The sequence below is a fragment of the Myxine glutinosa genome, chromosome 4 (genome assembly GCF_964187855.1).
Source record: "Myxine glutinosa chromosome 4, kmMyxGlut1.1, whole genome shotgun sequence".
NCBI classification, from domain to species: domain Eukaryota; kingdom Metazoa; phylum Chordata; class Myxini; order Myxiniformes; family Myxinidae; genus Myxine; species Myxine glutinosa.
The window spans coordinates 204013363-204037047 of NC_136264.1; the positions used below are offsets into that span (position 1 = coordinate 204013363).

The 23685-nt window shown below is 45.5% G+C and overlaps 1 protein-coding gene across 2 annotated transcripts in view; it reads left to right on the forward strand.

The window, feature by feature from the left end:
- LOC137425657 (hyaluronidase-4) overlaps window positions 1–23685 on the forward strand; it is a 91853-nt gene that overhangs the window by 39731 nt on the left and 28437 nt on the right. For both annotated transcript variants that reach the window (XM_078776931.1, XM_078776930.1), the window contains exon 3: window positions 21188–21277. In XM_078776931.1, coding sequence (XP_078633057.1) covers window positions 21188–21277 — 90 coding nt within the window. The remainder of the gene's footprint in view (window positions 1–21187; window positions 21278–23685) is intronic.

The window sequence follows — 23685 nt, forward strand, 5'->3', positions numbered from 1 at the left end:
GGCGTCTCATCCACAAATATTGATGTTGCAATTCAATGAGGAAGAATATTTGTAACCCTAAAAAAACAAAAACGGCTTGTATCATTTCCCTTCGACGTAACCCTAAAAAATGAAGGACTATATCATTTCTTGTTTGGAGACTTGCACTGGATCTTGGTGTACCGCAGAATAGGTTTCTGAAAAATCCAACTGTGTGATGGCCTTGTTTGAATTTGGCAAATGGCCCTTCATTCATTTGAAACTCTCGCTCTGTCTACACTTCTGTCATTCAATAACCTGGTGCAGGAATTTTGGGAGTTGATCTTTTAGGAATGATACACAATCTCTTAGAGGCCCTACTTTATTTTCTTTAACCGTTCTACCTTCTGCCTTGACCCACTGATACCAGCTTATGATTTTTTTTCCATGCTTTCTGCATCGATCTTACTTTCAAAATTTTCTTCAAACACCTCGAATTTTTTGCAACTTTCACACTGAGCAAACATACAGACTTCAATATTGTTGCGGATATGAGATTGGCCTCCATCCATATCCGCTTGTAAATATTCCCCTATTTCCCCAATACTTCCCAACTATCCCCAATCCCCCATTCCCTAGTCCCATTTTCTGTAAACAACACTCTGTAGACCCGACCTCCCCCTATTTCCCCCATTAAATGTCGCATCCAGGTCCACCGCATCTCACGTAGACAACTATAGGACATCTTGCTAGTTATTCTTAGTCTATGTCAGTTAAGGACTCGTTTCCATTAATTCTGACTCTTCGTTGCACCAGAATGTGATTGTATGGCACCGTTAGAAAGTTTAGGACCTCCCAATACCTCCCCGCAGCTCTTCCTCATGGTACAACAACAACAACAACAACAGCGGCGGCGGCGCGGGGAGTGTGCGTCCTCACTCCGGCTTGGTTAGCCGCCATTGAACATGTGCTCCGACGGGGTTACCACGCAGGGGCTCGCTGTCAGCTCCTCGTCAAGGGCAGAGCCCGGTAACCCCCCGCACCCAATAGAAGCGGCAGACCGATCCCATCTGGGGCGGGGCCAACGAGCCGAGGGCGTGTCACTCCCCGCTGAGCATGCGCAGGAAGAGGGAGGTGACGTCAGATGCGCGCTGAACTTGAAGCGAGAGAGACGCCACCTCCGAGCGCTGCAATACCTCCCCGCATCTCTGGACCGGACCGCGTTTGATTCTGCCCCTGAGCCAAGGTGCACCTTGTGCTATCGACTGCCTGTCCTTCCCTGCCATCAATCCCCGTGTAAGTCAGTCTTGTCCCGTTTGTCTGTGGTCTGTCGGGGATAGATAAGACTGTGTCTAAGTGCCCATCTTTTCTGTGCTTTACCTCTTACCCTGTAATCTACCCCTTTTCTGCATCACCAATTATATCCTCCTCCGGAGGTCTTGAGAACTGTACCCCTTGTGTCGTTTCATTTAACCCAGCCGTTGTGTCCTTTCCATCATTGATTTAGCGTAGCGCGATTCGGCCAACGTTCGAGTGGAATCGGGCGGGATCGGGTTCTAATCGGGGAGTAACTGTTCGGACGCGGTAATACACCACCGCTCGGTCAATATAACATCTGTCCGCGATCCGCAACAATTGGTGTCGAGGAGTGAGATCGGACCCGAAGCGCGCTTCACGCGCTCGAAATTATTAACGGGAAATTTGATTTTGTTTTACAAAAAAAAAAAACCCGAATTTTGAAAGTCGCGCTATGGCGGATCAAGACGGCTGGGTTCCGGTAGAGGAGAGTGAGGCAGGGTCGATCCAGGACCAAATTGAGGGACATGAGGGACATGAGGAGAGCGAAGCAGTGAGGGCGGCAGACGCACAAAATGGCGTCCTCGCGCACGAGGTTGCGGGCGCGCAAAATGGCGCCTCGCACATTGCTACGTCGGCCGCACCCGCTGCACAAGTGGGAGGGATGGCCCAAATGCAGGCCCTCATGGAGCAATTTATGGTACAAATGCAGGCGTCCCTCAACCTGCAGAGTGAGCAAATGAGGGCTCAGAGTGAGCAAATGGGGGTAATGGGGAACCGGATGGATGCTCAGGGTGAGCGATTGGAGGGCCAAATGGGGGTAATGGGGAACCGGATGGAGGCTCAGAGTGAGCAAATGGGGGTAATGAGGGACGAAGCGAGGGGTACCGGTGAGGGGTTAGAACAAAGGATGGGGGCCCAGATCGGAGGGTTAGGGAGTAGAATAGAGGGATTAGACAATAGATTAGGGGAAATACAGGAGGGGTTAATGGGGGTAGAAAACAGAATGGCCGCTCAAGAGAATCAAATGGAAGGGATGCAAAAGGGGTTAGAGGGGTTAGAAAACAGTATGGAAGGCAAATTGAGGGACATGAGGGACCAAGCGGAAGGGGAAGTTAAACAAATGGGGCAGCAGATAGAGGGGGTCAGAATGGGGGTAGAAACTAAATTGGATGCTCACAGGGAGGAAATGGAGCAGATGAGGGTGGCATCTGGGCAGGAGATGCAAGTGATGGGAGAAGAGATCAGAAGAGGGGTGAGTGAGGAGGTCGGAGGAGTGCGCGAGGAGGTGAGGCACTGTAAGGAGCGCATGGAGAAGGAGGTGAGAAAGGGGACTGTAAAATTGCAAGGTGGTATAGAGGAGTTGACGCTGGGAGTAGAACAACTGACAGTGGGACAAAAGGAGTTGGGGGACCAGGTAAAGAAGAACACAGCGGTAATAGAGGGTTTAAAATCGACACAGAAGGAGATGAAAAAGGACGTAGGGGTAATTAAAAAAGAGTGTCAGACGGTACATGAGGACCTGACGAGGAAAATGAACAAAGTGGTAGAGGTGATGGAGGTTAAAGAGCGGGAGGTGCGGGAGCACATAGAAAAAAATAAGGTGGAGTTAGAGGAAGAACTTAAGGGGGCGCACGAGGAGATGAAGGAGGTGAAGCAGAAATTAGAAGAAGTGGAAGAAGGGGTGAGCGAAATTAAGAAGCGACGGAGAGAGGATAAGAAAGAGATAAAGGAGGAAGTAAAAGAATTGGTCCAAAGTCTGTGTTCGGATCGTGATGATGTGCTCATTAACCGGATGAGGGATTCGCAGGTGATGGAGGAGAAGCGAAGAGAAAGAGGACCCGGTGTAAGTGGTGACCAATATGGTCGTGCGTATGATGCGCCAGGTGATTTAATAAGCTTGGGGGTCGAGATGGACCCGGATGTTCATGAGAGGCCAAGAGTGAGGTGTATGGCTGGTCCGGAGGGTATGGAACGAGGGTGCGAGCGAGAGGGTCAGGTGATGGGAGAGGTGCGAGGTGTGAGTGAGCAAGGTAGTGGTGGTATGGAATGGGTAGCGGGTTGCGGAAGTGTGACCCATGCATCGACACCAACAGGGGTAGTTTTTAGAGGGACAGGGGAGGCACGAGAGCCCCTTGGGGGTAATGTACTGTGGGGGCCCGGCCGGTTCGGCCCCGCGCTGACCCCGCAAGGGGCGACGCACGGGGTCCGGCAGGCGGGCAACGACTCGCATACGAGGTGGTCCCACAATGTCCCACTCGCGCCGTATGACGGTGGGTAAGGGTGGCATCCCTGCCACTCTTCCCATACGTGGGGCAAATGCGCTATAGATTATGGGGTGTATGGCAGTGAAAACTAGCCCGGGTGGGTTAGGTTATATTGGGTGTAGGGATCTAGCGAAGATGACATTAGGTGACGTTAAGGTTTAGATAGTGACTGATACCTGTAGTGGGGATGCAGGTAGATTAGAGTGGATGATAATGACGAGGGAGCGCAATAGTTTAAAGGGACGACTGGGAAGCGCAAGTTTCAGAGGGGAGTAGTTAGATGAGATGATGCTGTGTGAGAACTGGACAGGTGTGTGGAGCAGTGTATGAGTAGTGAGTGTTGTGGATCAGCGCGAATGCGCTTGGGGAGAGAAGGGTGCAGGTGGCACCAGGTGTGAGAGCACAGGTGTGCAAGTACAGGTGTGTGGAATACATGGAGTATTGGAATGAGTGGTGTGGAGAGAGTTGGAGTAAGTGGTACGGAGTGGTGTGCATGGTGCGAAGGTGTGGATGGGGGAAGAGTGGACCCCTTTCACGAGTACCCGGGGCGGGTAGTGTAAGTGTTAGGTAGAGGGTATAGGTAAATTGTGGTTGGATATTGGCATTTGTGGTGCGGTTGCAGAATGGTATTGTGGATGGGTGCATTAGTGTTGTGGAAATGGCTGGGCGTGTAGCCTGTTAGTGTGTGTAGTTGGTTTGGGCACTCCACCACTGTGAGGATGTCGGCCAGGTGAGGCCGCAGGTGGGCTCTGGGAGCCGTTAGTGTCAGTGGGTGCCTGAGGATCCCGGGTGTGGATCGGGCAGCCCGTGCCAGAGAGGGCACTGAGGGGGTGAGAGTGCGAGAGGGCCTTCCCCAGTTAGTTAGGTTAGGGTGAGGAGCAGGTAAGCTCGGGTGGCAACTACAGTGGTGGAGGTGTGCAGGTGGGTAGACCTGCTGGGAGAGCTACACGTCACAGCCCAGAAATTGTGCGAGGGCACCGGGAGATGAATCGGGGGAGTGAGACCCCAAATTGAGAAGCACCACAGTTTGGTCAATGGGAATTGGTTTTTAGAACCCATAGTGTAAGTTGGCCAATGGATTGGCAGGGAAAGACCCCGGGTAATGTAAAGTTGTTAAAGTCATTTAGGAAATAGTTAGGATTGATGAACCTGTCGCACCATACGCAGCCACTTACCTGAGGTGATGATGATGACTCCACACCTGTGTTTCTTTGTTTTGTGTGGCAGGAAATGAGAATTGCTGTGTGGATTTGTGAGACGCATCACGACGTGGATGAGACATTGGGGTGATTCCATCTCTCCCTCCCTAGGAGGGACTGATGATGAATTGGTGATGGCAAATTTTGATGTTGAGTTGGAAATGGCAAATTTGATTGGTTAGGAGGGAGAGAAGACGAATTTGGTTTATGGGAGGAACGGGGAAGACAGTAGGGACGTTTGTTGATGTGTAAAGTAGATGTTTATGGGTAGTGTTGTGTTTTGTGGATACAGTAAGGGGTAAGGGAGGGGCAATGTAGGTTACCTGGTGGGGGGGGGGGGCGTACGGTAGGAACGTACCTGTCTCACCTGGTTCCCATGTGCCCCCAGTGTGCATTGCCTTGTATTGCGTGCACTTTTGCGCCCTTACCACCTTACTCACTTGCTTTATTTTGTCTCCCACCTCCGAGGATCTGGCTTTGGGGCAGAGAGAGAGGAGAGAGAGGTGCTGGCTCCGCAGTTGTGGGCCTGTACTTTCGCTGCTTGCTGCCTGGATCGATACACCATATGGACCGCAATTTTTGTGGCCGCCCACCATGGACCGCAGTTCTTTTGCGGGCAAGCACCACCCGTGGATGGACCTCTGGGTCAACGTGGCACCTATGCCATACAGGTGAACCACTTATAGTTGGCCCACCTGACAGCCACAATTCAGAAATGGACGCGGTTGGCGCCTTTCTTTATTTTTAAAGAAGCAAGAAGGCCAAGTACACCACATGAAGGCAAGACCAGCGGCAGAACATCGGCTGGCTGCGACACCACCGGTGACTATGAACACTTTATTGGTGCACCGGATGGTGCTGACTGTATGTATGGGGTGGTGCTTTTGGTGCTTGGATGGGGTGCTCTGCACATTATTAAAGGCCGTAGGGCCACAGGGCACTCGTGGGTTGGTGTATCGATGCTGGCATGCGTGCTCTCTCTATGCATAACATCTGCATGTGTTCCTCCAAAAACAGGTCCTGGATCGTAGTGTAAATATCAGTGTAGTCTTGTATAAATGATGCTCCCTACCGGCTGTATGTTTAGTTTGAGGATTCTTTCCGCGATTCGGTTATCCTGTGGGTGTGTTTCTGTGAGGAGAAGGGTGCAACGTCGCAGGGGGACATATTTACTCATTTGTGAACATCTGTAAAACTGTCGCACTCAGGGTTGAGTTAATAGTGGAGGGAACTACATCTGAGTGCCACACTAAAGTAAGTAAAAATTTATCGGGTCGGGACGCCCCGAGGTAGAGAAGGGTGCAATGTTGCGGATATGAGATTGGCCTCCATCCATATCCGCTTGTAAATATTCCCCTATTTCCCCAATACTTCCCAACTATCCCCAATCCCCCATTCCCTAGTCCCATTTTCTGTAAACAACACTCTGTAGACCCGACCTCCCCCTATTTCCCCCATTAAATGTCGCATCCAGGTCCACCGCATCTCACGTAGACAACTATAGGACATCTTGCTAGTTATTCTTAGTCTATGTCAGTTAAGGACTCGTTTCCATTAATTCTGACTCTTCGTTGCACCAGAATGTGATTGTATGGCACCGTTAGAAAGTTTAGGACCTCCCAATACCTCCCCGCAGCTCTTCCTCATGGTACAACAACAACAACAACAACAGCGGCGGCGGCGCGGGGAGTGTGCGTCCTCACTCCGGCTTGGTTAGCCGCCATTGAACATGTGCTCCGACGGGGTTACCACGCAGGGGCTCGCTGTCAGCTCCTCGTCAAGGGCGGAGCCCGGTAACCCCCCGCACCCAATAGAAGCGGCGGACCGATCCCATCTGGGGCGGGGCCAACGAGCCGAGGGCGTGTCACTCCCCGCTGAGCATGCGCAGGAAGAGGGAGGTGACGTCAGATGCGCGCTGAACTTGAAGCGAGAGAGACGCCACCTCCGAGCGCTGCAATACCTCCCCGCATCTCTGGACCGGACCGCGTTTGATTCTGCCCCTGAGCCAAGGTGCACCTTGTGCTATCGACTGCCTGTCCTTCCCTGCCATCAATCCCCGTGTAAGTCAGTCTTGTCCCGTTTGTCTGTGGTCTGTCGGGGATAGATAAGACTGTGTCTAAGTGCCCATCTTTTCTGTGCTTTACCTCTTACCCTGTAATCTACCCCTTTTCTGCATCACCAATTATATCCTCCTCCGGAGGTCTTGAGAACTGTACCCCTTGTGTCGTTTCATTTAACCCAGCCGTTGTGTCCTTTCCATCATTGATTTAGCGTAGCGCGATTCGGCCAACGTTCGAGTGGAATCGGGCGGGATCGGGTTCTAATCGGGGAGTAACTGTTCGGACGCGGTAATACACCACCGCTCGGTCAATATAACATCTGTCCGCGATCCGCAACAATATTATCATTACAAACACACTGGTGAAAAGTGGAAAGATTGTTAGAAGAGTGGCATGTAGAGATTGTAACATAAGAATAATGTTTTCATGCTGTTGGCATCGGCAGGCATTTGTGGGTAAATCTGAGGATAGCTGAACAGCCCCTGACGAAACTCTCGCTTGCGTTCGGTTGAGGACCCGAACATGTTAAACTCGCTGAATTTTTTTTTTGCCAATTGTTACATTAGGGTGTTCTCGGATGAAAAATTGATAAGCTTCATTAACAGACATAATTAAATGTCTCTCCTGTATCTTGTCTTTTCCTGTCGGGGAACGAATTGTCACAAAGTCGTTCTTCTCAGGTGCTTGTCGTGATACGTCATCCCTCTGGTAGAATGTATAACCAATTTATTTGTTTCATCTGAAATCTGGCTGGCTCTTCTGTCATTCAAAGCTTTTGGACGGATTGGTTCGTAGGCAGCTAGTCGTCTAACAACTTCTTTCCATTTGCCAGGAGATCGAGGCATCGCATTTCACACAGTTGTCAGCACTCTTCCTCAAGATTGGGGAGATGTGGGAGAAACTTCACCACTTGGTTGTGGATTAGGCAGTGTTTTCGTTTTTCTGGACAGCCTCATTTGCTCCTGATTTCTTTTTTCAGTTAGGATTGTAGGCGCTTTCTTCTAAGAAATGGCCCGCCTCATTTTATCTCTTTGTTGGCCTTTCACTTTAAACTGTTGGAATCTTTGTAGATTTGATTTCATTCTCACTCTGTTTTCGACCATTTGTTGAGCACCACTCTTGGTGGATTGTGTGTTAAGCAATGCATTTCTGCTGTGCTAAGAAATTATTTGTTGCCATATGAATATTTACAGCAAAAACATCACGGGCGCTACAATGCATATTAACGAGTTTAATCGCTGTTGTGTAATTTAAAAAAACATGCTTTTCATTTTTTTGTTTAAATATTGTCGCGTCGCCCAGCGATTAACATCACATGGGGGCAGATAGCCGAACCAGTTTTAACTCTGAGGCGACCTCCCGATGATGATGGTTATTTTTGGCGCTCGCGGGAATGAATGGATGCGAGATGTTTAACTGAACAGAACACATGGGATTATTCTGAAACCACAACTTACAAGCAGGACAGTAAAATGCAACACAATTATGATTCAATAAGGCAAATATGGCACGGATGGAAATAAATGTTGAGGTAAAACTAAAATCCCTACTTTGAGGATCCTCCACAGACTGACTCAACCACACGAAAGGGGAAAGATGACAAAAATAAAATGTTCCCTTTTTGTGTCGGCACTTATCTGTGTCCCAAATGGCTCTTTTGAGAGAGAGTGGTGGCAATGGCCAAGTCGAGGCATCCACGCCGGAGCACACAAGTTGGCGATGCTCGACGACAGCCCACATGTCGAAGGCACCCAGAGTCGTGGGGCGAGTGGTGAAGACGGCCTTTTTTTAGGTGCCACTGCCTGGCGAGCACAATGCAGCCTCCAATACCTCCTCAAAATGCCGTCACGAAACCCCACACTCTCTCTCTCTCTCTCTCTCTCTTGTACAAAAATTGTCAGCTATTGTTCGGCACACGGACCAAAGATGGCGAAGCCTTCTTCTTTGAGCAGAAGACGCGCACTCTTCTTCCTCACTGCCTAAGAGCCAATAACGTGCCTTGGGGTATTGCCTGCCTGCCTTCCTCTCCACCCCCCTCGTTCTCCGCCTTTTCTGGGTAGGCTTTGCCTTATTAGGTCCATGAGGCGAGGCTTAGTTCGACCAGCTCGTTCTTGGCTTTTGTCGGCGGTTGTTGTAATTCAAGGGTGTGTCAGCAAAACATAAGGGAAAAATTACAGAGGGAAGGCACGCACGGAGGAAAATTATCCTTAAACCCTACCACTAATTAGTACTGCATCACCCCTCGCATGATGCACAATTAAACAACCTTAAGCTACATTCTCCCAACTTAATACATCAAAATGCTCCTACACGTCACGTGGTCCATGCTACTTCCTATGCAGTTCTACCTCTCCTACGATATTCTTTTGTCTACCCCTCCATGAAAGTAACAATATTGTCATGTCTCCGGGTTAAGGCCCTGGGTGACGGATGACTGAACGTTGTTAACTCCGAGGCGTACTTCGAACCTTGGCGGGATTATATTTTCACACGCGCGGGAAAGCACCGAAGCCTTACCTGATCGGACAGCCGACATGGGGCTAATCCGAACCCACAGAATAAAGAAACGAAACAAGACACACAAAAGTTTATTTACATTCAACAATTCAAACAATTCAATTCAACAATTTATAATTCAACAATTATAAATTTATTTACAGTAATGGTTGAAGTCGAGGATCCTCCTCTCCAACTCATATACCGACAGGGGAATAAAAACCACCTTCAGAGGCCATTTTTCCCCGCAAAGCGGGGGTTGGCCTTTTTCGGGAACTGTGGTTGTTGTTGTTTTTCGGTCCCCTTTTTGAAGCAATGTTTTACGGCCGGATGCCCTTCCTGACGCCAACCCTTTTTTGCCGCCTTTAACGACAAACAGGGAATTACCAGTGAACTGGTACTCAATTAGCCGACCTCGGAAGGATGACAGGCTGAGTCAACCCCCCTGGCGTTAATTCAGCGATTGACCGGGATTCGAACCCAGGATCCTAGGATCCTAAGCCGGCACCCTAGCCGCTAGCCCAACACCAGGGATTATAACAGGGGAATGACGACAGGGGAATGATAAAATAAAATAATGTTCCTTTTATAATCGGCCGCACTCAGCTTTACTGTTCCAGCGAGGGTGTCAATTGAGTCGGCAGTTCCAAAGCGGCCAAAGCCGCGCGCGGGTCCCACTCCAACAATGGCATGGAGACACTTTTTCGTCGCACCCCTACCGTGAGGTAATCCGTGCAGGCGGCCCTCCTTCGCTAACAAGGCTCCGATGATCTCTCCGGCACACACAAACGAGCGCCCATCATCCTCCCACGCAAAACAACCAAGCAACCACCGCGATCAAGACCAGGACAAGAGCAAAAGGCAAATGCAGCCGTTCTCTTTGCAAGCCAGCACAAAAGAGAGAGAAAATGTCGTCTCCTCTTGCTTTTTCTCAGAGCGTCCCGATGAAGTCATCCTTTTGACCAATCGCCCAGCGCCATCGAATCGTCCCAACCAATCGTCCTTTGGGGTGTGGCTTCACGGTCATTGTTGACGCCCAATGACGAAGCTTGGGGCGTGGCCTGTCAATTCTGGTACTCCGAGGCAGAGCCTAACCATCCTTTGGGAATGTTTGGCTGGGCGGGGTTCCTTTGCCTAGAGTCCCTTTATACAGAGAGTTACGACAACTGAGAATACGCCGCCATTTTGGGGCCAATTGTGCGGAACCACTGAACCGGCACATGCACAGTGCACTATGAGCTATGCGTGTATAATGCAATGCACCACTGCACAAACACGGGGCGGGTTAGGGAGTACGGTGAATGTTTTTTATTTTTTTTATTTTTTGTTGTATCGAGATGTAGGTCTATGAGTATTAGCTCCATTATGTTCCAGATTGCCTATAATGGGATCTTAGTTTGTCTGAAAAAATGAGCGGTTGATGAGAAGTGAGAAAATGGGTGATTTCTGAATCCTCATTATCGCGATGTTGGCAATAATCATTTGGGTTACTCACGATGCCTGGAGAGAATTTGAACATACTATGTGACAAAGTAGTCTTGTAACCTAAAATAATCTTTAACCTCTTCAGAGCCAATAAACTCATACATTCACACAAACATCGACACATTAAAACACACATGCACACACACGGGATAAACACACACACACACACACACACACACACACACACACACACACACACACACACACACACACGCTTCTCGGTCAATGCACACATACTGTAAATTAACCTTTTCAGCTTTCTTTTCATCAGTTAACCACATTCAGCAACAGATCCAGGTACAATCAGAATAAATGAAACGTAGTACAGCTGTCAAAATTGCAATATGTGATGAATTTTTTTTTTTAGCATTTATCTCTACCATTTTGAAGAACGATACAAATTAGAGGTCTTGTAAGGTTTGAGACCCCAATATTAATAGCAACTTCCTGCTTTTTATCTTTACAATCATTAAAACTTTCATTGCATTATGTGGAATTTTGTGAGAACTTTTAAGTTCCCCTGAAAAAAAAAAATGGCAAGACCAAATACAGGGTAAGTGAAATCATAAATAAAAGAAAACAAAGGAAATTCTTGTTGCCCTTTTACATAATTTGAATATTTCAACAACAAAAAATAGATTTAAAATGAAAGTAAGGAGAGATTTTCCTTATCTCTCTTTTATTATCATGACAGGGGCAAACTTTTTAAATTTAAATTCATACATGCATTACAAAAAAGTCTTAAACATTAAACAAAATTGTAAAACAAGATACTTACAAGAACTTGACAATCTCTGAAGTTGTGGGTCAGCAGCATAGCTAATAGCTATGGTCTACACTCTACAAGGAGAGATGTCTCATGTTGCTTGGGTGGACACATTTCTTTTGTAGGCTGGTCACGCTTTTTTGGAGACTTTCGTGACTTTGTGGTCCTTCGATGGCAAAAAATGGTAGGCACTGCAGAATTCTTCAGCTTCATTTTCTGATCAGCACGTCCACATTCAAACTGATGAGGATCAAAATGTGCCTGTTTATCAAGAAAGAAGAAGAAATAGAAAGAAATATGTATTCAAGATTGTCTAGGCTGCATCCCATTACAGGTTAATAATTCAATTTGTTAACCCGTTCTCTACGGGAACCGGGTGCTCCCTGTGTTAAAGGAATACAATACATGGGACTGAACAGTAACTTGACCTACCTCGCAAAGCTTTGAAGATGAAGCCGGCTTCCAGCCCACACGGCTGACTTTATTCTCCCATATTTTACGTCTATTGGGATCTGAAGGGAATCTGTACATCTTGAAACCCTTGTCATGTCTATTTGTGCATCAAAATGCACCTTCCATAGGTAGTCGAATCGATTGTACTTGCATAACACGCGAACGCGAGAAGTTAAGCGAACGCGAATTTGGCCCCAAAATGGCTCCCTGAGTCATGTGACCATATTTTTCCGGATCGTCATGTCGTAACTCTCTGTATAAAGGGACTCCACCTTTGCCGATCGGAAAATGTTCGGGTTTCTGTCAGGCGATTTTGGTTGTTGTAGTAGTGGCCGTTTTTGATGAAATGAACGAAGGGAAAAATCACAGAGGCCAATTACCCACTGGAGTTTATTAATCTTACGCTCTAGAACTAGTTAACGCAAAAGCCACGCCCCTTCTGGCGACATCCACACACTCTTACCCGCACAGTCGACCTACTTAATACAGGGATTGTTCTTCTTTGCAGCATACAGTCCATTCTAAACTATACATTATTCCTGACTTCACTAAGGTATTTCTTCACCTTCCCCCACAAACATAACAATATTAAGAGGTTGGTTTGTTATATAATTAATTATCACAATAATTTTCAAGCAATATATGACTATGTATTATATTTGTCCCATTCAAATAACGCTAAAATGGCCAATGCCATTTTCGAAGTTTTTACTGTTTGTATTGGGTGCCTCGCTCTAAGCATGAAGTAATGTTTTTTTTGAACAATTTTTTGTTTGTAACAGTTGAGGATACGTATTATACAAATTGATAGAAGTTATTAAGAAAATAGGAGATGAAAATTTTGGAGCTGAGGTACCTAGTTATGTGAAATTGTCCGCCAGACCAACACCTGCAGGGGATTGAGTGCAATTTGGCAGATCTCTTTTGTATTTTCAAGCACCCAGAATCTGTCATTCAGTCTATTGACATTGCTGATTGTCTATTGACATATATTGACAATTCCATCGGAAGAAGGACAGAGAGCGGTATTCAGGATTGCAAAGCAGATAGCGAAAGAGAGGTGCGATGTTATGGGGGTGAGTTGCTTGAAGGATGACGTGGGACAAATCGTTGTGGACCGAGATGGAAATGCTGTTGAATGCAGAGAATGAATGGGATGGCAACATAGAGAGTAACCCAGTTTTAGGACCGGCAGAGAAGATAACTGAGAAGGAGGTTGAGGAAAGGATAAAAGCAATGAAGAGTAGAAAAGCGGGAGGGCCGACGGGAGTTGTGGGAGATATGTTGAAGGCAGCAGGAAGTTGGGGTGTGTGAAGAGAATGACAAACAACAACAACAACAACATGCATTTTAAGGCCATTTTCCCTGCTAGAGCAGGGGTTAGCCATGTAAGAGAGAATGTGACATTCTGTGAAGCATCTAGAGCTGTGAAGAGAATGACAGAGATCTGTAATCTGGTGGTGAAATAAGGCCGCATTCCAGTGGGTTGGGAACTGAGTACCCTTGTCCCTCTATACAAGGGGAAAGGTGACCCTCTGGACTGTAGCTTGTATAGAGCGATAAAGTTATTAGAGCATGGAATGAAGGTATTGAAAAGGGTGTTGGAAAGGAGGATAAGGAAGAAAGTGAAGATCGACGAAATGCAGTTTGGATTTATGCCAGGGAGAGGAACGACAGATGCGCTTTTTATTGAAAGGCAGTTGCAGGAGAAGTACATGGAGAAGAGGAAGAAGTTGTTTCTTGGGTTTGTTGATCTGGAGAAAGCATTCGATATGGTTCCACACAAAGTAGTGACATGGGCATTGAGGAAGTTAGGAGTGGAGGAATGGTTGATCAGAGTAGTGATGGAAATGTACGAGAGAGCATGCACAGCTGTAAGGACGAAGGACGGGAACAGTGGTGAGTTTGAGGTGAAGGTGGGAGTGCATCAGGGGTCGGTACTAAGTCCACTACTATTTGTAGCTGTGATGGAGGTGCTGGCCCGGAACGTAAAGGAGGGTTTACCGTGGGAGTTGTTGTATGCAGATGATCTGGTGTTGATTGCGGAAAGTATGGATGGACTGAAGGAGAAGATGAACAAGTGCAAGGAATATACGTAGTGTGTTCAAAAAGTATCCGACCTTTATTTTTCGTGCGTAAAAAAAAGAAGCTAGGGAGGCGTTGATTGGTGCACATATGTAGGCGATCCTAATGCACACGCGTGAATTTTTTCCCACCTGCAGAAGCTGTCATTCGACGGCAGACCGCCGATGAGTGAGGACATGTAAGCGAGCGCCGTCAGATTTTCGTTTTTGACAAAATGATGGAAAAACCTGAACATCAAATTTTGTTCTGCATCAAATTTTGTGTTTTTTGGCCTCGGGGATGTTGGATGCTTCCATTGTGATGACTGCAACTTGGTTTCTGGGTCGTTCCCATAAACCCAGGACTCATCGCCAGTGATCACTGTGTTGAGGAAGCTGGGATCACTGTTCACAGTCTCCAGCATGTCCTGTGCGATCTCCAAACGGAGTTGCTTCTGCTCAATCGTTAGCAGCTTTGGTACGAACTTCGCTGAGATTCTCCTGAAGCCCAAATCCTCCTTCATAATGGAATGAACGGTGTTGAATCTTGCGGATCGTTTCCACTTGGGAATCGCCAAGCTTTACACAAAATTTGATGCAGTAGCATTGTTCAAGTTTTTCCGACATTTTGTCAAAAACGAAAATCTGACGGCGCTCGCTTACATGTCCTCACTCATCGGCGGTCTGCCGTCGAATGACAGCTTCTGCAGGTGGGAAAAAATTCACGCGTGCGCATTAGGATCGCCTACATACGTGCACCAATCAACGCCTCCTTAGCTTCTTTTTTTTTTACGCACGAAAAATAAAGGTCGGATACTTTTTGAACACAGTAGTATGTAGGCGAAACGTCTGCAGGTGAATATCAGAAAGACAAAGGTGATGGCAAGTGGTAAAGCATGTGGTGAGGTGGAAATAACTGGGAAGTAGCCGTGTGCTGTGTGCAGGAAGGGTGTCGGAATGAACTCCATTCAATGTACAATGTGCGCTGAGTAGGTTCATCAAAAATGTAGTGGTCTGCGAGGGTCATTAACCAGGGTGGCAGCTACATTCAAGTGTAAGGTGTGCACAGAGGGAGCTGCAGATGAAGAAAATGTTGAGTTGGATCTTTGAGACAGTGTGAAGCTGGAAGGTGTGAAAACATTTTGCTACCTAGGAGACATGCTGAATGGAGAAGGTGGATCAGACTCAGCAACGGTTGCTAGAGTGAGATGTGCATGGAAGAAGTTTCGGGAACTGAGTGGCATGCTGACGATTAGGGGAGTGTCGTTGAAGCTGAAGGGAAAGTTGTATGCTGCATGTGTGAGAAGTGTTACTATTTATTGGAGCGAGACATGGGTAATGAACGTAGAGCAGCAACGAAGGCTGGAAAGGGTGGAAATGCGAATGGTTCAGTGGATGTGCGGAGTATCGTTGAGAGAGAGGAAGACAAATGAGGAATTGCGAAAGATGTTGGGAATAGAGCCTGTGATGGATGCTATGAAGAGAAACAGTTTGAGATGGTTTGGTCATGTGTTGAGGAAGGATAAAAGTGACTGGTTGAGAAGAGTGATGGAAATGAATGTAGAAGGAAGTAGAGGACGGGGAAGACCAAGAAAGACTTGGCTAAAGGTGGTGGAAGAAGAAAATGCGGGCAAGGGGAGATGTAGAAAATAGGGCAAAATGGAGAAGATTGTCATGGGGCCCGTAAGGCTAACCCCCGCTCTAGCAGGGAAAATGGCCTTAAAATGCCTGTTGTTTGTTGTCGTCTATTGACATTGATGGTCAAATTGAAGTATGCCTCATCCCACTCCTGACGTTTAAGTTCTTCGACCGTGGATCATTGACTGACTTCGCTCAGCCATCTTGTCAGCTTTCCGGCATATTTGTTGCGCTTGGATACACTAATTTGCACCAAATTAACCCGGTGGATGTGGAGAGCTTTTCGTCTCATACTCGCTGAGTGGCATGACGGTTGTTTTTAAACAGAGTCACGGTAACACTGTTGTCAGGAGTGGGATATAAAATATCATAAAACTAGACCAATGTGACCGTGTCACAAATATGCCTCCGTGTCGTCCCTGCCCATGACAATGGGTAGATGCCCTCATTCGCTGTCCTAAAAATAAATAAGTTTGGTTTAAATCCCTTCAGCTATTTTGAAGTATCACATTTTTACCACAGGACAGGTTTCACATAGATTGGTGAAGCATTTTCAGAGAAGGGTTTTTTTTAGGCTTTCAAGCCAATATGGCTGCCAAACCACATCACATGTGACATCAAAATGTACACTCTGCATATGTATAGATATGGGATCACGTTTGTGAAGTTTCGTATTTGTCGGATAAGGTTTGTTTTTCTATCCAAGATGGCTGCCAAACCACGTGACTTACGATGTCACCGTTTTGAAACTATATGCAACAATGATATCAGATGACGTTTGTAAAATTTTGCATCCATTGGGTAAGCAGTTTCAGAGATATCATTATTTAATATTTTCCTTCATTCCAATATAGTTGCCAAACCATGTGACCTCTGATGTCATAAATTTAATATTTTAATACAAATGGGTCAGAGATCATGTGCATGCAACTTCAGCTTTTTCGGATGAGGCATTCGATTACAACATTTATGGCTGGTATACCACTTCACCAATGATGTCATACTTATCATGCTTTTGTTCCCCATTGTGAGTACTTGACAATTTTCCAAGTTTAAATTTTTTGCATTCAGCGGTTTCCGAGAAATATTTATTTATTTATTTGTGTTTAATTCAAGATGGCTGCCATACCATGTGACCTATGACATCGCAACTATAATAACAATATCGTGCATGGGTGTCCCTCCTACCCTGAGAGTTTTGTCTCAATTGGACACGTAGTTGCTGAGAATAACGAGGTTTAGCCCGTACGGACGGACAACAAGAAAACATTCGGGGACGGAGACATAAAAAAAACGTAATCACCAAGAATGGAAGAATCTTCCGCCATTATCTCCAAAATTCACTCACTAAAGGTTTTGCCACTTTTCTTTACCACAAATGTTCGTGTTTGCAGAACATGATTTGTGAATGGAAACGTGTTTAAGTCATTCCTTTGAAATCTCCACGGTTTTTTATTGTTGTGTTTTTCCATCACATTTGCTTCCTTTGACAGATTATGCACTTTTTCTTTCGGCGACTGGCTCGGTCACCCTCCGGTGAATATCCTGCACCGTTTCATTGACGCACATAGTTGGCTGGTGATGATGTTTGGTTAGGTCACTGCACACATTTCCTGCCTTCCATAATTGCTGAACAAATCGATTAATCAACTTAAAGTTTGGTGCCCATGTGGTGTTGAACTCCTGAACTTCTTCTGCACTGTCATGGCCAACAGATGAAAATTGTTTATAGTCTTGACACCCCATAACTTGCAGGTACCATTGACCGTGAGTTTTGGTTTGGTGATGCTGCCTGACTGCCCAACATCTCCATTGGCCAAATGGTAACTCATGCATCTCCTATCAGCACCGGAGCCGATAGTGATGAAGAGCTACGTCATTGGCAATTTGGCATTTGTTCTCCTCAGCAGTCCGCGTTTGCCTTTGAAACAGCTTCCTGTCTTGTTATATTTCAGATTGAATCCCACTCCTATCTCATCATCTTGTGTTTTTCAGTGTTCCACCACGAGGCAAGCAACTACAAGCTGAGCCCAGGGAATGTGCCATGCAGCAAGCCATTGTTCACATCGATCTCTCCTCGGAAAGGAAGATGCCATTCCAGATAATCTGGGCCTGTGTGTTTTAGTGAAAGGATTTGATGAGCTTAATTAACCAGGAACACTCAGTTGCCTCAATGCTGCTCACATTGCAATTCATGACAAAGTCGTAGGCATTTTTGAGGTCGTTGAAGAAGAGGAACTATTTATACCACGTGACATTGAATGAAAATCATATCTCAACGTCTTTGTCCTTTTCTGGATCCACTTTTCTGGACTCAAGCTGGTTTTCTTCAGGCAGTTGTGTAATCTCTCTTGTAATATTCTTGCAACCACTTTTCCTTAAGTACATCGAACATGACATTGCCCTGCCTGTTGTCATACCTGCTCAGGTCTTCTTTCTTTTGGATGGGAAGAAGTTGCACAAACACCAGTCTTCTCCTTAGGACCTTTTCTCTTCCTCCAAACTATGTGTTTAGGTCTTTTCGTCAGCCAAGGAAGTTATCTCCACTGCATGCACCTTAATCCCCTCAAGAGAGGATGTCAGAGCTGCCTCCAGATTAATGATAGTTCAACCATGTGTGGTCTTTGGGGTTGCTGTCTAACTCCTTTTCTACCGTGTTGAAATAGCTTTGTTGACTGTATTTGGATCCTTGTGAAGCATCTCCGCCCCTCTCACTGGCACAAGAGGCCCTTCTGGCTCTGGCATGCCCTTCGCATGTCTCTGATGTTCTGTCAGGCTTTCTTCTCTTAAAACCTGCCCTGTTGGGCTTCATCTGTTGTGCCTTCGTAGGCGGATCCAGGAGTGGTTGGGGGGTGGGGGTGGGGGAGGGCAGGGGTGGCGCAACCCCCCCCCACCCCCCCTTCGGATTTTCGATGATAAATTATATGTTATGATATTGGATAAAGTGCTATGGCAGATACAGAGGGGTGAGTACCATTCAACTTTCTCTTCATGTGTGAGTCAATTATGCGTGTGTTTACAGGATATGTGTGTGATAAGCGGGTGTCGTGTTAATCTTTAATAGCGCATTAAATGCATTTCCTAATCACGTCGTTTATTAAATGAGTGTTTCCAAATCACTGTTCAACTTTTAATAGCGCATTAAATGCATTTCCTAATCATGTCGTTTATTAAACTAGGGCATGCCCGTACTATATATAAGCTAGGACGTGCCCGTACGTGGGTGCCCGTTCCTTGCCAAAAAAAAAAAAAAAAAAAAATTTGTGTAGGGGTGTGTGTGTGTGTAAACATCCTAGGGCGTGCCCGTACATGGGTGCAAAAAATCATGCGTGCAAACAACAACAACAAAAAAAAACTTTGAAACCACGTGGCAGTAACGACCACAGAACCCCCCCCTCTATTTACATGAATGGTTTGGTCCATTCGCAACGACCACAGAACCCCCCCCCCCCCCTCTATTTACATGCAATGGTTTGGTCCATTCGCAACGCCAAAGCGAACGGCGAACGGCTAAATCGCCATAGCTCGGTAAGTACTTGTCCGATTAATTTCAAACCTTGAAAAGGCACATCCTCGGGTCCCCAGCAATATACCTGGCAAGTTTCAAGTATATCGGACCGGTAGTTGTCGAGAAATCGTTGTCGCATACATACACACACACATACACACAGAGATTACTGGAATTATAGATAGATGAGTGTTTCAAAATCACTGTTCAACTTTTAATAGCGCATTAAATGCATTTCCTAATCACGTTGTTTATTAAATGAGTGTTTCCAAATCACTTTTCAACTTTTAATAGCGCATTAAATGCATTTCCTAATCACGTTGTTTATTAAATGAGTGTTTCCATATCACTGTTCAACTTTTAATAGCGCATTAAATGCATGTTTCCCAATCGGCCTGTTGCCGGATTTTGCTGCAGGTTGTCATGTGACCACAGTGCGATCATTCTTGTTTTAACTAAGGAATGACTGGGCAAGTCGGCTCACCAGTTCGTCACTTTGGCCCATTAGTCATCGCGAATATGCTGAACTGTTTGTTGGGCCTGGAATGAACGTTGTTGACCTTCCCCTCCGTCCCCTCTCCCCCATTCGGTGCTATGGCCTAGTGCACCCCTCGTCTTGAAATTTCTAGATCTGCCCCTGGCCATGATACCAAGCATTTTGGCTTCCCTGGCTGCTTGGTGAGCATCCTTGCCTGATTTAAATAACTTGTGCCGATCAGACTCTCGTCCTTTGCTGAGCCACTCGGTGCACAGTTGATGTTTGCGCATGCGTACACACACACACACACACACACACACACCCACTGTTTTTTATTTGCTTTTAAAATTTTATTCTGTGGTCTATGTTAGTCCTGAATGAACATGGCGTGTTTTAAAGACTGACGAAAGCCAAAAATATTGGACTTTCTGACCTTTTTATTTTGGTAAAAATCCTTGAGTTGATATTTTTTATCAGGTTCTAAGGCTCATGGAGGAGCTGGTACGTAAATCATGCACACATCTCGATAAATATTTGAGACAACACTGGACTTGACGTCAGACATGCACAGCCAATGAGCTTGGGTGAAGTAACATAACTTCCCAGAGCACTCTGGGTATTGATGATGCTACATTTGTGATGACATGTTTATCTCCTCAGTAAGCAAGGCAATTAAAGGGAAATCTTCCCCTTTCTCACCTAATGGGGTTTGTCCGTGCCTTATCCTCTAAGTGCTGTGTGTGAAGCAAAGAAGCAGCATGTACCATTTTCAAAGTCTCGTATGAGTCGGCCACGGTCGGAATCTAGCCGTCGACCTCCCAAGCTCAGAGCATCCGCTCTCAATATTATACCACCAAGTTGGTTGTGTTTAAATTGTTTTTTCTGGTTGTCGCAAATCTGGTGATTAATCGTGTGTTACGGATTGTTTGCAAAACATTGTTTTCATCTAGTTTGATATGCAGAAGATGAGGAGTGTGGGAACTGCCCTTACATTTTATACGATCCTGTCTCGTGGTTCTGTGATTTTCTGCTTCATCGTTTTATTTTCTCTGGGATCATGTTTTTTATTTGAATATCTTAGCATCGACAGTTTTTCAACAAGGCAGCAGCCGAGTGTGGCTAAGTGTCCCACGTTAACTGGGGAAACCCTTGTTACTGGACAACCACGAAGGCGTGAATTACAAACTGGACTTTTCACAAGAGTACAGAATCCCCTGCAGTGCCTGCTATGTGTACTTTTACTCAGAGCCCATCAAACCGTCAATGTATCGAGCAACATTTGCAACATTGATCGGGGCTTACCATGAGGAACCACATTGCCCGGTTCTGTAATGTATATTCATCATTAAAAATTGGATCCAGTTGGCGATACTTTGAGAGGTATTTGCACTCTGTGTTGGTAGTATTGCACACGTTATATGTGGACATGGTCCTGAAGTCTCTGCAGTACTGATTTGGTGTTTTGTGATCCGTCCGTATATTTACGTTGAAGCATGTTGGCTCTTCCTCCGTGTACTTAGGAAGACCTCGTTCACACCATCGGCGAGAGCGCATCTCAAGGAGTCGCTGGGGTCATCCTGTGGGGAGATGCGGCGTACACCCAGTCAGAGGTAAGACGATTGCAAAGAACTCACCTGACTGACCTAACTCGTGAAAATACGAGGTAGCCAAGGCACCCTCATGAGGCAGGGCAAGGCAATGCGTCAGCTATTGAATAATTAAAAGCAGGTGTAAATGTAATATAAAATGTCTGTAGATATTATTGCTTTTTGCTATGTAATGATAATATCTCAAAATTGGCATTCCTTTTTCTAACACGTCTTATATCTATTGTTTGTAGCATTAATGTAGTGCCAGCTACCGATCGTCTGTATTACTGTGTGGTTCATAAATACCTGGCTTTGCTTCCAGAATAATTGGGTTAATGCTAACTTCAATGTAAATACTGCCTTTGTTCCGGTCGACTTTGGATGGATACATTTGGTCGCAACTTCTTGAATCGCCCGATAAATTCAGGCAGCATTTGGCTCTCCTGCATTTTGGATATCCCAAGTTTGAGTTTTTTTCCTTCCTGGAATAAATAACACACAGAATAATTACATCCACAACCATCCTTCAACAACAACAACAACAACATGCATTTTAAGGCCATTTTCCCTGCTAGAGCGGGGGTTAGCCTTGCAGTCCCCATGACAATCTTCTCCATTTTGCCCTATTTTCTGCATCTCTCCTTGTTAACCCCCTTGCCCACATTTCTTCTTCCACCATCTTTAACCAAGTCTTTCTCGGTCGTCCCCGTCCTCTACTTCCTTCTAAATTAATTTCCATCACTTTTCTCAACCAGTCACTTTCATCCTTCCTCAACACATGACCAAACCATCTCAACCTGTTCCTCTTCACAGCATCAATCACAGGCAATATTCCCATCATCTTTCGCAATTCATCATTTGTCTTCCTCTCTCTCAACGATACTCCGCACATCCATCGAACCATTCGCATTTCCACCCTTTCCAGCCTTCGTTGCTGCTCTACAACAGCAACGTAGTAGGAAAATGAGTCCTTCCTTCATGAGGACCATCCTTCATGTTGTGGAATGTCGGCTGAGGCCTTCACGTTTTACGGCGTAGCCCGTAGGACGATGCCGTCTGGAGCAGCATTTGTCTGTCCGTCCGGTGTATGTATGTCACTCACAAACGTCCACCAATCAGAGCTGAGGATCTGGTCACATGACAGGAGGACAGTCGATCCTCCACTCAGCAGATCCAAGCCCAGCTATGCCATTGTTGGACTATCGGTCTTGTTTTTTTCTTCCGCCCTCACTTTTTCACATTTATTCAATTTTAAATCTGTTTTCTCTGCAGCCGCTTCATCAATTTACACAAAAGTTTAAACATAGGAGCGCTTACTCATGGAGAATTTATTTTTAACAAAGTTACGTGATGATTGGATGGAAAATGCAGCCGGTGTAGCAGGATTCTCTCACTCCCCTAAAATCTCACTCCAGAGTGATTCTGTCCTCGGATAAAATCACTCTAGAGTGAACTAATCCTAGGACTGGCACACTCTAGAGTGTAATTATCCTAAGACAGAATAACTCCCCCTGTTAGGATCAAAGCACTCCCCTTTAGGATAAAGTCAATCCCCCAGAAAGAATGGAAAGATATATTTAGTTACTTTGGAAATATAACTCACAGGATGTTAGATATCGTTGCAATGATCAACAGAGCTTTTACTATGTATTTTAGTGTATACCGTGTGAGCATGTGCATCATATTGTCGGATCTTAATATTCAATTGTTGAATACATGTACTATATTTGAGCCCATCATTATTTCAATACAACAAAAGAAGACATGAGTCCCGTTTTCCCCGTATATTTAATCAATACTCCCGTTCATTTATATTCACATGAGAGTCATTATACTTTGTTATGGTTTTAAAAATATCATGCAGTGTACCTCATTTCATATCTATATGTATAGGGTTAGGGTTAGGGTTAGGGTTAGTAAAGTTATAGCAAAGTAAAGTTATAGAACGTAACTTAAAATGACATTATATGTTGAAATGAAAATATCCTTTTCGTATAAAACATCGTAAATGTATCGTAATGATTACTGCGAATGCTCTAATATCAAAATATATAGTTATTTGAATGTTAAATTTATACTTTTCTTTATTTCATTTACCCAGTTTAATACAGGGATGCGAAAAACATTGTATTTTTATTTTTCGGGAGAGACGTTTACAAAGGACATCATTCTGCCCTGTTTATCAATTAATTTATCATTTTATGTTCATATTCATTAACTTTGTCATGGTTGTATGTCATTACCATGCAATAAATATTGTTTAAAATCACAAAATATATAGGGGGAGTGTTATAATCCTGGGGAGTCATTTGATCCTGCAAGGGGGAGTGTTAAAATCCTAGGGGGAGTGATTTCATCCGAGGATAAAACTACTCTAGAGTGATTTTATCCTGGGGAGTGATTCTATCCTCCTACACCGGCATTAAAAA